The sequence below is a fragment of the Mixophyes fleayi genome, chromosome 9 (assembly GCF_038048845.1).
Source record: "Mixophyes fleayi isolate aMixFle1 chromosome 9, aMixFle1.hap1, whole genome shotgun sequence".
Lineage (NCBI taxonomy): Eukaryota > Metazoa > Chordata > Amphibia > Anura > Limnodynastidae > Mixophyes > Mixophyes fleayi.
Genome location: NC_134410.1, coordinates 122,102,372 through 122,121,559, shown reverse-complemented (window position 1 = coordinate 122,121,559; position 19,188 = coordinate 122,102,372). Strand labels below are relative to the sequence as shown.

General features: G+C 42.2%; 1 protein-coding gene across 2 annotated transcripts in view; it reads left to right on the top strand.

Annotated features, from left to right (window-relative positions):
• Window positions 1–19,188, top strand: part of NSMF (NMDA receptor synaptonuclear signaling and neuronal migration factor) — a 37,438-nt gene that overhangs the window by 10,605 nt on the left and 7,645 nt on the right. Inside the window, exons 3-15 of one of the 2 annotated variants that reach the window (XM_075185417.1) lie at window positions 4,257–4,736; window positions 5,225–5,300; window positions 7,777–7,782; window positions 8,800–8,868; window positions 11,840–11,892; window positions 12,446–12,535; window positions 13,502–13,626; window positions 14,055–14,138; window positions 14,734–14,767; window positions 15,679–15,749; window positions 16,134–16,213; window positions 17,326–17,428; window positions 18,238–18,313. In XM_075185417.1, coding sequence (XP_075041518.1) covers window positions 4,257–4,736; window positions 5,225–5,300; window positions 7,777–7,782; window positions 8,800–8,868; window positions 11,840–11,892; window positions 12,446–12,535; window positions 13,502–13,626; window positions 14,055–14,138; window positions 14,734–14,767; window positions 15,679–15,749; window positions 16,134–16,213; window positions 17,326–17,428; window positions 18,238–18,313 — 1,347 coding nt within the window. The remainder of the gene's footprint in view (window positions 1–4,256; window positions 4,737–5,224; window positions 5,301–7,776; window positions 7,783–8,799; window positions 8,869–11,839; window positions 11,893–12,445; window positions 12,536–13,501; window positions 13,627–14,054; window positions 14,139–14,733; window positions 14,768–15,678; window positions 15,750–16,133; window positions 16,214–17,325; window positions 17,429–18,237; window positions 18,314–19,188) is intronic. The other variant, XM_075185416.1, reaches the window with a different exon arrangement.

Below are 19,188 nucleotides of genomic sequence, written 5' to 3'. Positions count from 1 at the left end.
AATCAGTGAAAAGAGTTTGCATTTTTTTTTTTTTTAAATCTTCTGCATGTTACTAAGAGGTTACCTCAAACCTCCAATGAGCTACATAAGAAAAAAAAAAAAATTAATACGTTCAATCTATATAGCAGTAGGTTGCTAAGGGAGGCTAAGGTCAGACACATCAGCCAATGCTTCTTCCTTGCGGTTAATGTACAATTAGGTGTCAGAAAAGTCCATTAGTCTATCGTCTGCCCTGTTGCTAATTGATTATCCTCAATGCAAGTGGAGTAGAAGACTTTTTAGTGGTAACCGGTCTGTGTGAAGTGAAAAAGAAACAGTTTCCTGGCCAAGATTTTGTCTCAAATCAGAAACCTACGCAATACACTTACAAAAGCTGGTGCTGTAGAAAAAATAAGTTGGTGTTGCCCATAGCAACCAGGTTGTATATGTATTAAGCAATACTCCCCTTTTCATTTCCACTAGTTTTCATAACCAGGGAACGGCACCAGAAGGTTCAAGGTTATACTCAAGGACCCGTCATGGAGTTTAACATCTATATAACCATATAATTTGCTAATTTCCTTTCCAAAAAGACATCATATGGCATGCCCTCTGCCCATTCACGCAGCGCTTGATATTCCAACAGGGAGCATCTGTATTAAAAAACAACAACATTTATTGTAACTAATTACATTGATCTGTTTATCTCATTATCCAACTACACAGCAGGGTCCCATCCCAGCAACATGCTCTCGTCAGTGATTGAAACGAGTAATTAGGTCTCAGAAAAGTTAATTTGCTTCTGGCCTAGACTCCTTCTGTATGGAAAACAAAAGAACAAGTGTTCTCTCAGGATGCAATCTTGCAATTTTGTGTTCCACTGAATATACTCATGTGCTGTGATGGGCTCGGTGGGAGGTAGCGACAAAACACCCACTGTTCTAACTGAATTAAGGAAATGTTGGCGTTTCCAAGTTTATAGAACAGTGTGCAAAAGCCTTAAAAGATTTACATCCTGTTCTTTATTTTGGAATGGGTATCAAGGAAGTTTTATTGTTCGTGTCTTAAAACATTTTCATATCCTCGTTCCCTCTTACACCGACACCTTTGTCTCAAAGTAAAGTAGAAGAACTGTTACAGATCGGTTTTAAATTTGTGCATTGTCCAATGACAATGACTGTCTTGTGCAGGGATTTTGGACTGTTAAAGAGCAACTACAGCCAATATTTAACATTAATATGACAAAGGCTGTGTACTACTGAGCCAAACAATGTCATGAAACAATTGAAGTGTCTTTATCTATGTCCACCATACTCTCTGCCACTCCACTGGCACAGAAAAGTGCTCCTCTAACAGAACACACACTGAGTGACTGACAGCTTGCCAATCTTGCTTTGCAAAGCTTCACTGAGTGGTTTGATTGATTCATACACAGGGGAAGGGACAGTGATATCACAGCAGCTCAATTTACTGCAGTCTCAACTTTATGATCTGTAGCCGACACAGTCCTAAAAAGTGGGAGCTTCAGCTGTGTGTAACTGGAGCGGGGAGGAAATATCTCACAATGTATTTTACCTCCATGGTGCATATCTTAAAATGACAATTTTAGGGAGAGGTCCTTTAATTGTCTATGTATTTTAATTGTTTTACATCTATACGTTTGCTCAGTCTCTGACATGAAAAGTATGTGATTAAAGGAATCAAATATACTTTATATATAACTATATAACAGTGACAAAGACAGAACATCATTTATTAAAATCCTATTACTATGTCCTTATGAATGTGGATGAGTAATGATATTAATGTGTTTGGGACAGAAACATGATCATATAATCGGAGCTCAGTTTGAGCTGGACAACCTATACAATGCTGTGTAACACTTTCTACAGGATTATTACAGCATAAATAAAAGAGTTTAAATAATAATAATAATAATAATAATGCTTGCACTAAATGCAGGATTTCATTTGGATTCAGACTGATACTATGGAGTATATTTACTAAACTGCGGGTTTGAAAAAGTGGATATGTTGCCTATAGCAACCAATCAGATTCTAGCTGTCATTTTGTAGAAAGCAATAGATAAATGATAAATAGAATCTGTTTGGTTGCTATAGGCAACATCTCCACTTTTTCAAACCCGCCGTTTAGTAAATCTAGCCCTAAATCTTTATGTTGGGGTTTGGACAAATACTTAAGATACAGCCAACAAACTCCAAACCTGATTTTGTGCAATATTAGTGCACAGAATCATCACTTCTAGAAGCGAAACTTACAGATAAGAATTTAGTGTTTTGCTTTCTCCTGCTTAATATGCAAAGTGGGCTTCCAATCTCATGGTGCAGGTGTTCAGCCGAATCATAAAATATGTATTTGGTGCATCCCTATTATGAATGTGACCTGTGACCCCACCACTGCTAGTCAATGTCTCACCTAACACATTAGGGCTGTCAGCCTACCAGCATCTAAGCTGCAAACATATCTAACATTCATTAGCTCTAGGCCATAGAATATTGCAGATACCAGATAAAGCTCAACAACACGGTGAGGTCACTTAGTGCCATAACGGCTACTGCAGAAAATAACTGAACTGTAGACATTCAACCTATTTGTCCTGCACTATTTTGCCGACACTACCAAATGTGGTTGTAGGTTCAGGTTATACAGCAGTTAGTTACCGTGAAGGTCGGCAGGAGGTGTTGCCTGTAGATTGTGGTGTACACAGCCACAACAAATTATTTTTGTGAACTGGGGGAGGGGGGGGGGGGGGGGGGGGTAGAGCTTGTTACCATAATCATATATGTGCTATAACCCTCAGTCCATATTAAAAAAAACAAGGTAAACGTATGAACTGTGCTTCATGCAGAGGTGAGTTTGATACTACAATCTACCTGCAGTGAAATCATATCACTATTCTGTGCTGCTGGGGGACCCTGTTCCTTCCACTATATAACTCTCAGTCTGTGGCTTCTTGCTGCCCCCATTCCCCTCCTCACATCATGTCACTGCCCCTGTCACATGCAGCCCTGTCCTCACTGACACATCACTCATCTCCTGATATACTCTGTGCTGCTGGGGGACCCTGCTCCTTCCACTATATAACTCTCAGTCTGTGGTTTCCTGCTGCCTCCATTCCCCTCCTCACACCATGTCTTCCTTCTGAGTAGCTACACTTTAATTGTGTTTCCAGCATGTAACATTTGTCCATTATTTAATTAAAAAAGGTAAGCTTTTTGACCAGAGATTTCCGTGACGTCTGCGTTCCTCTCTTTGGCGCAGTGGAAGCTGTGAGCGGAGATTGTGGCTAAGCTGGTTTTAATTATCTGTAGACAAGTTTTAATTAATGGAGCTTCAGCCTTAAATACCACTACATGGCTCCCGCTTATTCAGCTTTCCAGCGCCGTCAGCACTTGAGAGATTGGTATTGTTTTACCCGAAACAGCTGACCTTCTCTCCATGCCCGAGACAAAGGAATCAGACAGGAATAGAACGTGTGCCTATTGCCAGCTATGAGCTGAGCGTAACGTGCTGCCAGCCTTGGTAACTTTATATGTGCGCGCCTCTTCCCATCTGAAAAAAAACGTCAACAAAAAACAAGCTCACAGCTGCTCACTATTGTCCATTTCAGTTTAGGGCGCTCTTATTAACTAGTTAATATTCATGGTGCTCTTTTCAGCAACAAAGCCTAAAATTGCCCTTTACATTAAACCCATCATCCAGTTGATCCAAAACACAATGGGGTATATTTACTAAACTGCGGGTTTGAAAAAGTGGAGATGTTGCCTATAGCAACCAATCAGATCCTAGCTGTCATTTTGTAGAGTGCACTAAATAAATGATAGCTAGAATCTGAATGGTTGCTATAGGCAACATCTTTTTCAAACCCGCAGTTTAGTGAATCTAGCCCAATAGCTCCAATATAGCATAGTCCAAACTGCCTTATGAGGAAAAAAAAATCCTTTCCGATAACCTATTGGCACTCAGGTAAATCCTCATACCATAATATATTATCATATAGTATATTATGGTATAATTCCAGTTGCCCTGTATGTTCTGCATTCCAAATAAGATGCCCAATGCTTTTTTGAACCTACCAAAGCCAATATAGTTTTTTTGTGGGAGTGCATTGCTCAGTTTCACAGCTCGTACTGTAAAGAACCCTTCCCGCCGCTGTAGATTACAAAGAGATTTGTGGCGTGTTTGGACTTGACACAAGGCAGATTTCAGGCTTAACCATATTGACGAATAATTCTCTCTCTTTTTGGGTTCCACAGACCATCTCCTTGTCCAGGAAGATTCCCCGGAAATGCTCCAAGCTTCTCAGAACAAAAGGCGTCTCTCGGCCATCTCAGACAGCAAGTTGGAAAGAAGCTTCTCCGAGGAGCGAGAGGAGAAGACGCCCAGCGAAGGCCCTAAACCTCGCGTGTACACCATCTCTGGGGAGAGGCCCATGCTGTCTGACCACCAGAGTGACAGCATGGAGCTAGTGGTGATGAAGACGGGACAGGACGAGAGGCAACACCATCATCATCACCACCATCACCAGCCGCTGCAGAACTCTGGCAGCGCGCACAACATCTCCAGGCCATCTAAAAGCTGGTCGGGCAGCCGGCAGAATTCCAAGGAGTGCCCGAACTGTGCCAAACTCACAGTGCCAGCACAGCACTCGTTTGATCTAGAGCAGCATCAAGCCAACGAGTCTGGCTGGCGTAGGAAAAAACTGGAACGCATGTACAGTATCGACAGAGTGTCTGGTGAGTGTCACTGTATTTCTGGTTTCAGTTATGTTTGATTTCTATATTAGAAGCTTTCTGTCACTGCTCAGGAACAGAAAAGCACTCCTCTAACAGAATAGACACTGAGTGACTGACAGCCTTTTAGACTTGCTTTGCAAAACTTCACTGTCTGGTTTTCTGTATTAGAAACTCATCTACCTAGAGGTCTTCTCTTAAAATCTATAGTTTATCATTTTACTTTAATTCTTAAAATGCCCCCAACACCCACACACACACTAAGCTGGGCAATCATTTTTGTGGGCAAGACCAGTGTTTATGAGACTATAACCTATCTACTTATTACGAACTAAAAGACAAGACTGCTTATCAATTCACTAGGAACTATTTTTTGCCTTTGAATGACACTGGTTAGTCACATTATTTTTTTTAGCAGGGGGGTGGTGAGCGACACAACGTGTGAATGTGATTGCTAATTTAATTGTCCGATCACTCTCCATTTTGACCAGATGATGTCCCGGTTCGGACTTGGTTTCCCAAGGAAAATCTTTTCACCTTTCAGACGGCGACCACCACTATGCAAGCGTAAGTAACAACTCCCTCTCGTGGCTCTTTCATCATCCCCAGAAACTCATTTACCACCAGATAACCATACCCTATATAGTCACAAAAACTGGTCCATCATAGCGTGTATATATAGTGTAAAATATATGTAGTTTTTTTTTGATGAGATGATCGTGATTTGGGCAGCTCCTGGGCATAAACAGAAGGCGGCTCTGCTGGATTAGCCGGCGGCTTTGTGCACAGCATAGAGCAGCTTACAGAACGACCCATCGCACAGCAACATGAAAATAGGTTTGACATAGTCAGGAAAGTTGCCCTTGGCTCGCTGTCAGCCGGTAGAGGCAGGTTAAGGCGCACCTGTGTTTAGACCAGTGAGCTGACACAATGATTTTAATCATGTAGTGATCTATGGCTCTTGACAGAATGAGACCAACCCTGTACACTAGACAAACCTGCCCTCGTCAGCATCTCTCAAAGTGAAGAGAGCCGCCCGCTCCAGTGGTGGCAAGACAAGGATTAATTGTCTGACGCACCAGCGATTTGCAGCTTACACAAGAAGAACTTTCCCCAGGATAGGCAACGGACTTGAGAATGCTGTCCCAGATTATTGCTGAGAAAATGAAATACTGCTTCTACCATCAGGGGATATTTTGGAAACAGAAACCCATCAATTTCTGTACATTAAGTATAATATTCAATATATATCATATATATATATATATATATATATATATATACACACACACCGATACCCCTGGTCAAGTAGAATATACCACTCTTCCAGTTCATTCATTAATACTTATTTTAAGGCTTTAACAGCCGTTTGACTCATTACACCAATTCCAGAACTGAATAAATGCTCCGATCCCTTGTAACCTCTCGGAATGTTGCACTTAATCTCAGCATCCACAGGATTCTGTAAGACTGTAGAAATATATCGGATTAGCTTCAGCTTGGAATTTCCACTGTCAGAGACATCATTAAGAAACTGAAGTATAGTGGAACTGCTAAATTTAGGGAACAACTCGGAAAAATCTGATAAAACAGGTCAGATATGAACATATTACCGCAAAGTGCCTGCAGAAAGCTTTAGCTGACATTGTGCTACACAGTACAGTGTATTATACAGGAATGATCGGTACGGAACAGGCGTTAGAAGGAATCCTATAACATTATCAGACAAGTCACCGTCTGGACTATGCAAAACAAGTTAACAACACTTAAAGGGTATATTTACTAAACTGCGGGTTTGAAAGAGTGGAGATATTGCCTATAGCAACCAATCAGATTCTAGCTGTCATTTTGTAGAATGTACTAAATAAATGAGAGCTAGAATCTAATTGGTTGCTATAGGCAACATCCCCACTTTTTCAAATCCGCAGTTTAGTAAATATACCCCTCAGAATAGGTTATGTGCGGTGGACAATGAAATAAAGATTTTACTTTCTGGCCGCGACTACAAAGCATGTATTGGGAGGTAACCAGGAAAAGCACAAGGATGACACCTCACCAACCATGAGGCGGACTGGATGCCAGTAAATATCAGCAAATGCTACAAGCAAATGTCCCAGAGTGGGAGAAGCTGGAAAGAGATTGGCATTTCAGCAATGAGCCATGAAGTAGTTATAGGAATGTAGGATGATGGTCTTGGAGTGACCTCCACATGTGGATATTATAAGATCGGGGGAAACGTTCATAAATCCCCAATAGAAAGACTCAGACATTTGGAAGCTATAGTTACCAAGCACCGACTGACTGGGTGCCCGGGCACCGTGACCAGGGGTGCACACACTAGTGATCCCGCCAACATCATTTCACAATACTGTCAGATTATCTTTGCCGATCCCCTGTATACATGATATTAAACTATTGTGCAGATTTCAGTGGCTCTCTCCATCCCTAAGGAGCAGCAGTGAGAAGAGCTAGCATCAGTAATGCGTCGAAAACGCTTGTCTACCTTCAGACGACATTGATTTTTTTTTAGTCTCTATGCACCCTACTGCAACTTGTTATATATACATTGCGCCACCTTTCCGATTTTCCCCTCACTAAGTGTCTCTATAGCAGCAGGTAGAGTTGTTTATTCCCGTTGCCCTGGGATACCACGCCGCTCTGCTGCGCTCTCCGCCCTGGATACAGTTGTACCAAGACGGCAGCTTTGCATCGTATTCCAGTTCTGCCTGATGATATGCAGGCATGGCTGGAACACCACAGAAGGAAGTTAGATGGATAAAACAATATATCTAGCGAAAGCTGCAGGAGGGTACAATAAGCTAACAAAACAATAAGTTATCTGAAGGTGGAAAACCCAATTTTGCAGGCAACAAATAGCCAGTTCTAGCATCTCGGTAACCAGAGCTGTCCCACTTTTAGTAGTTTTGGGGGAGGGGGGGGGGCGTTATATTCAGACACATCAATGTCACCATCTAATGGTAATGTAGATTAGGAAACTAAATGTTACCTTTTCTCTCTCCCTCTTTTCTATCAATGTGATCAGTATCTCGTAAGTATTTCTTTGACTTTTAGCCTTTATGTCTTCTAAATATATTTACTGCCTTGCATCCAGCCCGTGTGTGCATGTACATTTGGTGTCTCACGCATGCTGCATATATGTCGATCCATGTCCGCGGCTGATGGACACAGCCGTGATCTGCTAGAACACAGCGGCATTACATCGTCTACCAGCAGCGACGGGGAGGTAGCAGAGTTCTGTCCTCTACCACATATAGGATTGTTCTTGCTTATAAAACAAAACACTAACTTGGTCGATAAATACCACGAACAACCAATCAAAGGAAGTCGGTCAATTTAAAAAAAGGGACTTTATCTAAAAATAAAATACTTTTACATTTGTGCTTTTTAAATATAGGGTAGTTTCTTACAACCAATGAAAAGTGATAGGGATATGTTTAAGCTTTCTCCTTAGTAAAAAAAAAAAGCTTAAAATAAGCCTTTCCAAAAAGCAGGGCTCCAAAAATATATTTATATCATTTCACTAAAATACTTAACATATAGGAGACATTATAATATAATAAAGCCACAGGTCTCCTAAATAAACAGGACCGGATAAACCGGTGAATAAAACGAAAATCAATAGTATATTGTTAGGTGTTGTGGAACGTTAATAACTGAAAGCAGCAATTCACTTCACTAAAAAAAGCAATTACATAGAGTTGATATTATTTTCATTGCTTTGCTAGGATACCCTGGGTACATGTTAATTATATGGGCTCCGCACGGAGGAAATGCTCCAACAGAACTCCGCACACAGAGATTACCACAATTCAGAGGCACATTATAATAATAACCCATATTATCAGCTCTCATTCTGGGCCGCTCGCCCCCCTTGGATTTTGGTCTGGCTGTGATACCTGTGTTGTCGTTATCCCTCCACCTGTGTGTGGTCAGAAGCAGTGGCTTGTCCCGTCCTCATCATGGTGTGTCCCCCTGGCTCGGTTGTGGTGTGCTTCTGTTTGTCCCTGTTTGATGGGTTAGTTAACGACACAAACTGGTTTCTCAGGGCCTTCCGAGGCTATGCCGAGAGGAAGAGACGGAAGCGAGAGAATGACTCTGCAGTTGTTATACAGAGGTAGGGTGGTCTCCTGGATGCGTATATGCTGGGGGTCTGTGCAGACAAAGCCCTCCCCGGTGCATGCTGCCGTTAATTGGTTTTAACGCTCTTTGTACGGCTCTAGTGAGGGGACAAACAATACGTTCCACAGGATGTACATGCACAGCAATGCAAATACTGTACATGCAAAACTATTTTTAGATATAAACAATAAATATCACCATTTATTTATATAGCACCACTAATTCCGCAGCACTGTACAAAGAACTCATTCACATCAGTCCCTGCCCCATTGGAGCTTACAGTCTAAATTCCCTAATATAGACACACACTCACACACAGACACAGACAGACAGGCAGAGAGGGAGACAGAGAGAGAGAGAGAGAGAGAGAGAGATAGCAGCCAATTAACCTAACAGTATGTTTTTAGAGTGTGGGAGGAAACCGGAGCACCCGGAGGAAACCCACACAAACACAGGGAGAACATACAAACTCCACACAGATAAGGCCATGGTCGGGAATCAAACTCATGACCCCAGTGCTGTGAGGCAGAAGTGCTAACCACTGAGCCACCGTGCTGCCCAAATAAAATGCATTGTTCACTTTAATCTGCGATTCACTGCTATATAATATCACCTCCTCACTTCATTACAGACTGCTGGGTTACATCTTTAGAACACTGTTCTAGCGGGATCTTAATCAGGACAAAAATCTGAAATTTGAGTAGGTTAAACTGATGTGACGTGGCTTCACAGTCACTGTGAGCGATTCCACAAACTGCATTTTTGCCGGCCAAGTCCCCCTCCCTCTGAAAATTATTTAAACATTGGATACATATTAATTGGATTTAGCAACTTTAATTGCCTAATGGTGATAGCCGGGCCATCATTAAAAAACAATACATTAATAATAAATGTGTTTTTATTTAAAATACATCATAATGTTTAGTTATATCTCATTCTATCCTACCGAACAAAACATTGCATCTTGTGAACAGTTTCCCTTTTAATTCCCCATTAATGGCTCCAGAACAGATTTCGAGCGATTACACGTTGCGGAATGAGTTCATCTTCTTGTCAATATACTCACAATTTTCTAAGGGAGTGTTGAAGTGGAAAATCTCCCTGCTGTTTTCTGAAGGATAATAAAATGTAAATGCAGCCGTTAAAGACACCCACAGGCGCAGGGGGCTCCTAATCACAGACCTGCCGGCGTGACAGAGCCTTCAAACGCGGCAGCAAATTAGCGCAGCATCCTCCGTAAAGTGGCGACAAGTCTTTACATAGACACATAAAGTGATGGATTAACCTCTACTGCGCTGAAAGACACAATATAATGAGATTTCTAGGCCACCCACACATGCAGCTCAAAAATTATGTAACGTTATTCTATGAAAGAAGAAAGGGATGGCTGGGAGGGAATGCTCAGTCTTGTAGTTCCACAACAGGTGACGAGATCAAAAAGATTCAGCACTAATCCTGATACCCAATATATGACAACCCTATACTGGGCTCGAGGATGGGGTAAAACGCTAGCCCAAAAGGATGGATCCTAAGAATTAATCTTCTACACAGAAGATAAATAAACACTCCTCTTAAATAAAAAAAACCTGGAACGCTCAGTTAGAAGTGAGCACAAAGCATGCTCTCAAGGCCCCCCTGCAGGATAGTGCACGGTGCATTTAACAAGTGTTCCAATAGAACTCTGCTACATTGTACCAGTTATTAATGCGGAAGGAATGTTGACATTTAGGCTAAGCAGACGATTGTCATAAATGCGAGTGTACCGCCCAATCACTAATCATTATTTTTTGGACTATCAGTAATAAAGCACTTCTAACAGGCTTTAAGAGCGTGTTGAACACTCAAATGCAACAACCGTGTGTACGACACTACAGTTGCATTTTTAGATTGGTCATCGTTGAACAGCGGCATCAACATAAGGGGCACCGATGGGGGGGGGGGGGGGCAGGAACAAATTAGCCAGAGGGGACTGATAGGGCAGCCATCTGAGCTGGATTATAGGTGGGGGACGCACACTGCCCCTACACTGTGCAAACTGTACAGAACATAAATAGCACAGTAATGAAACACAAGCCAAAGAAAATTATCACTTTGTCCAAATCACATTTGACATCAATCCCTCACTTTCAAGATGAAGTATTTCTACACAATGCAGTCGTACGGGAGAAAACAATGATTATTTGGAAAAAAGGCTTCTCTTCCCGAGTTGTGCAGGAGCCCTCCAGACCAAAATTTAACGGGGGCTTGAGATCTCAAAATTAACTGCAAGGAAGCATTCATCACCTACACCAGCTTCTCGAATAAACGTGTGGCGAGCAGGGGACATCACGCGCTATAGATATGTGTTTAGAAATGGAATGGAGATATAAATGTATATTAATCACAACTAAATTATATTTTATAAGAACAAGGTTTACCGCTATGCTGGTGGGCTGCATGAGTGATATGTACTGAGTGAGTCATTATGATATATATTTTACTGGATACAAACCTAAACTCTGCAGCTCAGTAAATTATACCCCAATCTTTCTTGCATCACAATCTTCGGGACATGTATAGTTATAAATACAGTATATGCTTGAGGAATGCCAACATATTAGTTGGTATTACACAGCGTGTTCCAAAAGAGAGGATCCTATGAACTCACCCCAAAAGACTTGACGACTAAATTTTGGACCTCAACGGATCATCCAGATGTTGTCAGGGACGCTGAAGAGGCCTTGGCGGTCACAGGCTATGGGTCAGCAGTCCTATATTAAACCACTGCTAATCCTATACACATAATGCAGGAGAAGACTCCGAAACAAATGATTGTTGGTCCATTCTTGTGCTTACTGAGCTGCAAAGTTTAATTGCAGTCTTTAATCATATCTGGGAGGCTGGAGGCCTCTTCATCAACATAAAACCTTTTCTATATACACTCTCATCGTTCTTCTTACTCATCTGTTCTGGTGTTTCTCCCGCAGGAATTTCCGCAAACACTTACGGATGGTTGGAAGTCGAAGGATGAAAGCTCAAAGTAAGGAGCACGTCTGAATGTGGATTACTATTGCCGTCTGATGTGTCTTTTATGTGTATTTATATCGTTTTATATAGGAATTCCCAAATGTTTGTCTGCAGCGGTTCTGTTTATTAATTTGTGTTCCCACATTCCGCTGAGTGCAGACTGTTCTCTGGATATATTAATATTCTATACACACTAATATCTGTGTGAAGGTCACCGCGTGTGACAATGGGGTTCACCGGCCCCTCAACTTACCGCTTGACATAGAATTTACATTACTACTGGCTCAGATCGTCTCCTGTCAGGATGTCAAATCTAATACGCAGAGCCACGCCGTATCCGGCGCCAGGTCTAATACGCAGAGCCACGCCATATCCGGCGACAGGTCTAATACGCAGAGCCACGCCGTATCCGGCGACAGGTCTAATACGCAGAGCCACGCCGTATCCGGTGACAGGTCTAATACGCAGAGCCACGCCGTATCTGGTGCCAGGTCTAATACGCAGAGCTGTACTGTGCTAAAATATTACTGAGGGGGTCAACCAGCATTTTGTTTCTATATTTGTAGCCTTTGCTGACCGAAGAGAAAGAAGCTTCAGCCGGTCCTGGAGCGACCCGACCCCAGTTAAAGCCGACTCCATCCACGATTCCAGAGAAAGTAAGTATTTCAGTATTTAGGAATTATATCAGTGCTGGAAATATAACGCCAAGGTTGCCTGGCTGACATATAAATGGACTCCCGGTTATCCTTTTTGTACTAATCAGTAACCCGTCTTCATGGTGCCGAGACCTGGGGGAAATTTTATCAAGCTGCGACTTTGGTTTCTGAACAGACAGTGATTCCTCTACAATCACTGTAATATACAATACAGGGGGCTCGTGTTCTAATTCAATCATTTTTAATTAGAGCGATCGCTTCGAACAAATCACTACGAGAAGGATAAATGCTGTGCGTATGTAATGTAGGAGTCTTAGGGGTATATTTACTAAACTGCGGCTTTTAAAAAGTGGAGATGTTGCCTATAGCAACCAATCAGATTCTAACTGTCATTTATCTAGTACATTCTAGAAAATGACAGCTAGAATCTGATTGGTTGCTATAGGTAACATCTCCACCTTTTCAAACCCGTTGCTTGATAAAATTACCCCCTGGAGTGTGATTGTTAATCCCTTCCCTTCGAGAGGTCTAGCACTAGGCAAGTAGGGGTGAGTGTTTTATAGATGGCAGAGGTCCCAGGTATGGGGGAGCCATATATTTTAAGTATATTCTAAATGGACCATAAGTAAATGGTCGGACGTTGGTACATGTGTAATTTATTCACCTTATCCAGCCAGGGCCCCGCAGGGGAGGTCCATAAAGTAAACAAGTACGACTTTAGGATGAGCATTTCCTTGCTTTGTGCACTTAACTCAGAGAGGCCATTTTGTTGCAGCCAGTTTATTCATTGTCGGCCTGCTGTATATAAATGTACAGATGAGAGTATTTTTATTCCACCATGTGACCAAGATGGATGAGCTGGGGGTAAAGGGTCCCCGGGTCAGCATTACCCCAACGTCTACGTCCTCTGGGGCGGTGAGAAAAAGAGCCAAATCCTCCACCTGACCAGTGTTTGTTATTTCTCAGGCCATGATTTGCAAACCTCCTGCACCGCTCTGGATGAGGAATGTGAGGAACTGAACTGGGAGGCGGAGAGGGAAATGGAAATCATGTCGTGTGAAGGCGAAGATTTTATTCCACCCAAGATAATGGTAAGAACTGCGCGACAACCTGGCTGTCTTGTAGACACTCCGTGGCCTGGCACCTCGCTGGTGCCCCCTGGTGGCTTTTGTGGGTCGGCTCAGGAAACAGAAATTAGCCAACAGTGATTTAGAAGCAGCGGTTACAAAGTAACTAATATCCAATGTATAACACATATCTAAAAGGAGAGTAATCTATCCACACACGACTCAAGTCTCTTACTTGCATTGGAACACAGAATACGACTCCTATTTTAAATGACGTGTTGCTTACAATGGAGGCAGACATATTCTAGGCAGCAAAAATACTGATCAGAATACAGTCTATCCGTTTACTAGAATCCAGGGACATCACAGAGCACAACAATAACTGAAGTATGTGGGATAGGTGGAATGTTCAGCGCATGTCAGGTGTCTAATTATGTTTTTGTCTCCTGCAGCTAATTTCATCCAAAGTCCCTAAAGCAGAATATATCCCGACCATAATCCGGAGAGACGACTCTTCCATCATCCCCATTCTCTATGTAAGTACTGCTTATTTTCATGTATTTTACATAGCGTCTCATATCATCTGCATCACCGGACATACCAGATAACCAAATGGCAGCAAACCCCCAGATAATTGGGCTATGACATTAGGGGTCCAGTTTACTCCACTTATTGTGGCTGTAAGTGTTTCATACAGACCCTCTAATGTTCCGCATATTTGCCTTCATGTGAAATGTCATTTATATTATATACTCCAATGGGACGTGCCGGATATAAATGTGCCCCATCTAGCCCAAACCGTGGTTTGCTGAAAAGCGCTGGGGTGCTTCCTTACACCCCTGGTTCTTTGAGTGCCATGGTAATAGTTCTATGTACAAATAGATTAAATACTATTGTGAACTGCAAGGCTCAGCAAGCCCTGGCAGGCAACGGTGGGTAAGCCGTAGAGGGGGGGGGGTTTGTTTGGGGTTTTTTTTAACAGTAAAGGGGCGTGCAGGTAGCGTTTATAGATATTTGGTCAAGACTAACTAGACCGCATCTCCAGGGGAGCAGGATGATTCCCCTCTTTAATACAGTAACGCATATAAACCAAAAACATATTCATATCTACTATTCTCTTTTGCTGTCCAGGATCATGAACATGCAACATTTGAGGACATCCTAGGTAGGTTCCCCAATATGTACCATTTCTATCACCAATCTGATTTTCCACCTCCATGCTACTATAATCTACTGGCTTGTATGTACCTTCCTGCAACGTTTATGTACTGCATGGCTTTATAGCATCTTTCGACCTCATTTCTGTGTGTTTTAGCCACCTCTTTATATCATCGGGGAGAGTTGTTTAGTATAGTGGCTTTGGGCTAGGAGTTAGTGCTGCTGTCATTGTCTGAATTCAATCCACTTGGGTCCATTTCTGTCTGGGAAAATAGACATAACTGATTTATAGGATTACATGGGGCGTTTAAACCATTAAATAAGGCTTTGCCTATAATGCACTTTTCACCCAAGAGTTGCACTAATAGGGTCATCTACTAGTGCCTGATGGATCTGGCTCCTCCCTCTGATTTGCATAGACTGCCGTTGGCAATTGTTCTGCTAAGCAAGACAAAATTAAACAAGCATTTCAGTAAATGGTAATTCACTGTGATGGGTCCTTATCGACTAGATTTTTGCTCTTATGTCGTACCTTTAAAAATTGCAATAAATATGCCAACTACTACATATTGCAGAATATTAATGTGCAGCGACACTTGTAAGACTGGAAACGTTTAGGCTTCAGTCTTAACGCTGTGCTATAATGTCATTTGGCAGCTTCACAGTAATTTGACGTGAAGTAGATGTGACATTTAATTTACTTAATGTCATTATAAAATAAAGCATTTATTTATGAGACGACCGGCCTAAATCACAAGAGATTATTCTGTGACATGCTCATAGAGGACATTTCTGTGTGCCGGATGGATACAACGTAACAGGACGTTCCCTAGGGACATATTTATAAAATGTATCCGCACACTCACAGAACGTTCCTGTGGTCACCGATATACAATGTATCTTTCTCTCTCTCCACAGAGGAAATTGAGAAGAAGCTGAATGTATATAGGAAGGGCTGCAAGATCTGGGAGATGCTGATATTCTGCCAGGTAGGTGACGAACAGATTAATATTTGAGAGATGGGAGAACTACTCTTATATATTATTAGGTGTTCATGGTTATAAATGATTAAGCTATTATAATATCAGTAATTAAAAAGATGACAACTATTGCCTACCGCCCAAAAGTCCCTATTTTAATGGAACTGTCCTGATTAATGGACCCATAAATGGTCATGGTCTTGCTGTAATTTTTTTTTATTTTTTTTTTTGGGGGGGGGGGGGGGAGGGGGGGGGGGTTGGGGTGTGACTTACATTAAATTCTTTACTCGGGCGGCCATGATGACAATTAATAAGAACGCGGCCATCATTTCGCTAAGACACAGTGACATAATTGTACAGCCGCTAAGTCCCCCTCCTCTGCTTTCTTTCCAGGGGGGACCAGGGTACCTCTACTTGCTAAAAAATAAAGTTGCTACATTTGCCAAAGTGGAGAAGGAAGAGGATCTCATTGTGTAAGTAGAATTCTCATTACCAGCCCTCTAATTGCTTTTCTAGACTTGTAAGGTTAAAAAGTCTTTAAAAAAAAAACAAAAAAAAAAAACCTAACTGCTACTGTGGAACTACTAGTCCCATCATGCCCTGTCAACCATACAGTCTGTTCCAATTCCGCAGTAGTATCAACCTGCTTTGTCGTCATTTATTAATTTCTATGGGCAATTCATTTCAATGGGCCTTCTGCTCCCACTGAAATACATTGCCTACTTAAATGAATGGCTCAACAAAGGAAATTTGCCTAAATTTTAAATTATTATTATTAGTATTTTTATAAATTGGAGCGTTTCAGGCGTGCATTAACAATTTATGAACTTTTTGGGCGATTTTAACGTCTGAACAAAATCGACCTTTGATTAATCTCCCTCTTAGTATCTATACAAAAAAAAGTAAAATATTTTTTGATATTATTGTAAACGGAGTCTGCGGTAGAACGGTTCATGTACTGTAGAGATGCAGCTACGTGCTTTGTGTATCAATACTTGATCTCAGATCCTCACATCTCCCCGTGCGGTGCTGTCATCCAGGAATACATTGTAGCAGGTTAATGGCGTAGGAGAGAAGTGGATTGTGCTCGGGGACCGATCCTCTGATGTATGAAGAGCAGACTGTGAAATCTGCCCGTCATGTTAAATGTTCCGTGGTTAAGAGGAAATTTGTTTTTGGACAACATCAAATATATTTATGTTTAGTGGGGGATGTAGCATTGACGCCACCACCAAGGTCGCTGACTGAGCGTAGAACGCACAACGGCGCGTAACTGGCGTCAGTGCAGGAGAGCTCAGAACAAATGCCTATAATAACAGCGAGTACGCAGCGCTTATCTGTATATAGGGCAGAATGCCTATTGTACCCTCTGTATAACAGACAGACCAATCCCCTGATATATTGTACATCCACTTCTATATACCTGGGTGTCACTGTATAATATCCTAATAACCTGCTCATATCATTACCATTAGGCTTTGAAAGCAAGAAAAAAAAAAGTTACACAAACCACTTATTTGGGATCTTATAAATACGACGCCGGCTCTGCTGGGATCTAGGAATAATATAATTTCTGCTTTTACAGGTTCTGGAGGCGTCTGAGCAAGTTAATGAGCAAAACTAACCCGGAGCCCAACGTGGTCCACATTATGGGGTGCTACGTGCTGGGGAACCCTAACGGAGCGAAGGTATGATGGGTGGAAGGATGAAAGATAAGTTGTGTGTGTGGAGCGATTAAGGCACAGCGCATCCTATGGCGCCTCTACAGGGCAGATGAGGCGCACCGGTTCCTATGGCGCCTCTACAGGGCAGATGAGGCGCACCGGTTCCTATGGTGCCTCTACAGGGCAGATGAGGCGCACCGGTTCCTATGGTGCCTCTACAGGGCAGATGAGGCACAGCGTATCCTCTGGCGCCTCTCCAGGGCAAATGAGGCACAGCATTGTACAGAGGATGTCTGCAGGGAGTTCAATTGAACGCTGGAGCTTGGCACTCCCTCACTGTACATAGGCCCAGTCCCCTCCTCATTCGCCTCATGACATCACAGCCTGTCATAATTCTCCTTTGCGCTCAAAGATGAATTGCATTCACTTGTGTTCTCTGGCGGATAGTTGGCTTCTGGGCACACGCAGAGCAATTTAACACAAACTACGGCACGTATCAGCACTAATCGGCATTTACGTTTCTTATATGAATAAAGCCTAATATTGGCAGGAGATGAGAGGTACAGTCCTATGAAGGAGGCCTCTAGATTACACTCTAATCAGCACAAGCTGTTGGGTGGGTGAGAGTGGGTATATATGTTAGACGGATCATCAGTTTAGAGGAAGGTGTCAGTGGTTCCCAATTTTTTTGCGTTTCGTTTTTGTGTGACAAAGCTGTCACTATAATTTTGGATGAAATACTACAACATTAAAACATTGCAACAACAAATAAAACCACAATAATACATTAAGTATCTGTAATCTTAAAATGTAATGTCCTTTTATCCGCTCAGCTTTTCCAGAACCTGAAGAATCTAATGAGTCCATACCGGATGGAGTTTAAGTCTCCTCTGGAGCTATCTGCACAAGGTAAGACCCAGATCCATGAGCCTCGTTATACAGGACAGACACCCAGTACTGTATTTATATATTCCACAAAAGGCCTGGCCAACCTGTGTCTCTCCAAGTGTTGTGAAACTACAAGCCCCAGCACACTTTGCCAGTAGATAGCCAGCAGATAGGTGGCATGGCATGCTGGGACTTGTAGTTTCACAACACTTGGAGAGACACAGGTTGGCAGGGCCTCCGTGACAAGATTATCACAGTGCCTGGCACAGTATTTGCATGCCCCATACATCATTAAGAGCGTAATCCTCACGTCTCCTTCTCAATGGGATATTTTAGGAGGTTGGAGAGAGCATCTGCTCAATGGTTTAATCTTCTACTGGGATAATTAGACCAAGTTGATTAGATATCCCGTGAGTAATTGGGATCAGTCATGCAGTCCACACTTGTCACTCTCTTGGCAGATTCACTGTTACGCAGAATTATTCCAAACCTTAACAACACGCTCATAAGCTGATAATTATTGACCGTCCAACCAGAGGACCATCACTGGGGCTTAAGTCATCTCAAACACACGTAACAGACGTGTAGACTGCTGGAGGCAGATGCCGCAAATCTTCTCGGACTGGGAAATACTGTTCCCAGTCATCGTGTTATAACACTGCAAAAGTATCTTTATAATATACCGCACCATAGAGATTATCTCGTGTAAAGAATGATTTCTAATGCTGAAAGCATTATAAGGAATTACATATCAATTACTGCAGATTATAAAGATATTACAAGTCAACTCAGAGTTCTATGGCCACTACTAACACACGCAGCCTTCTGAAAACCAGGAGGAACATTATGTGATATATTAACAAAGAACTTGATGATTAAGGAGAACGTAGCTGATG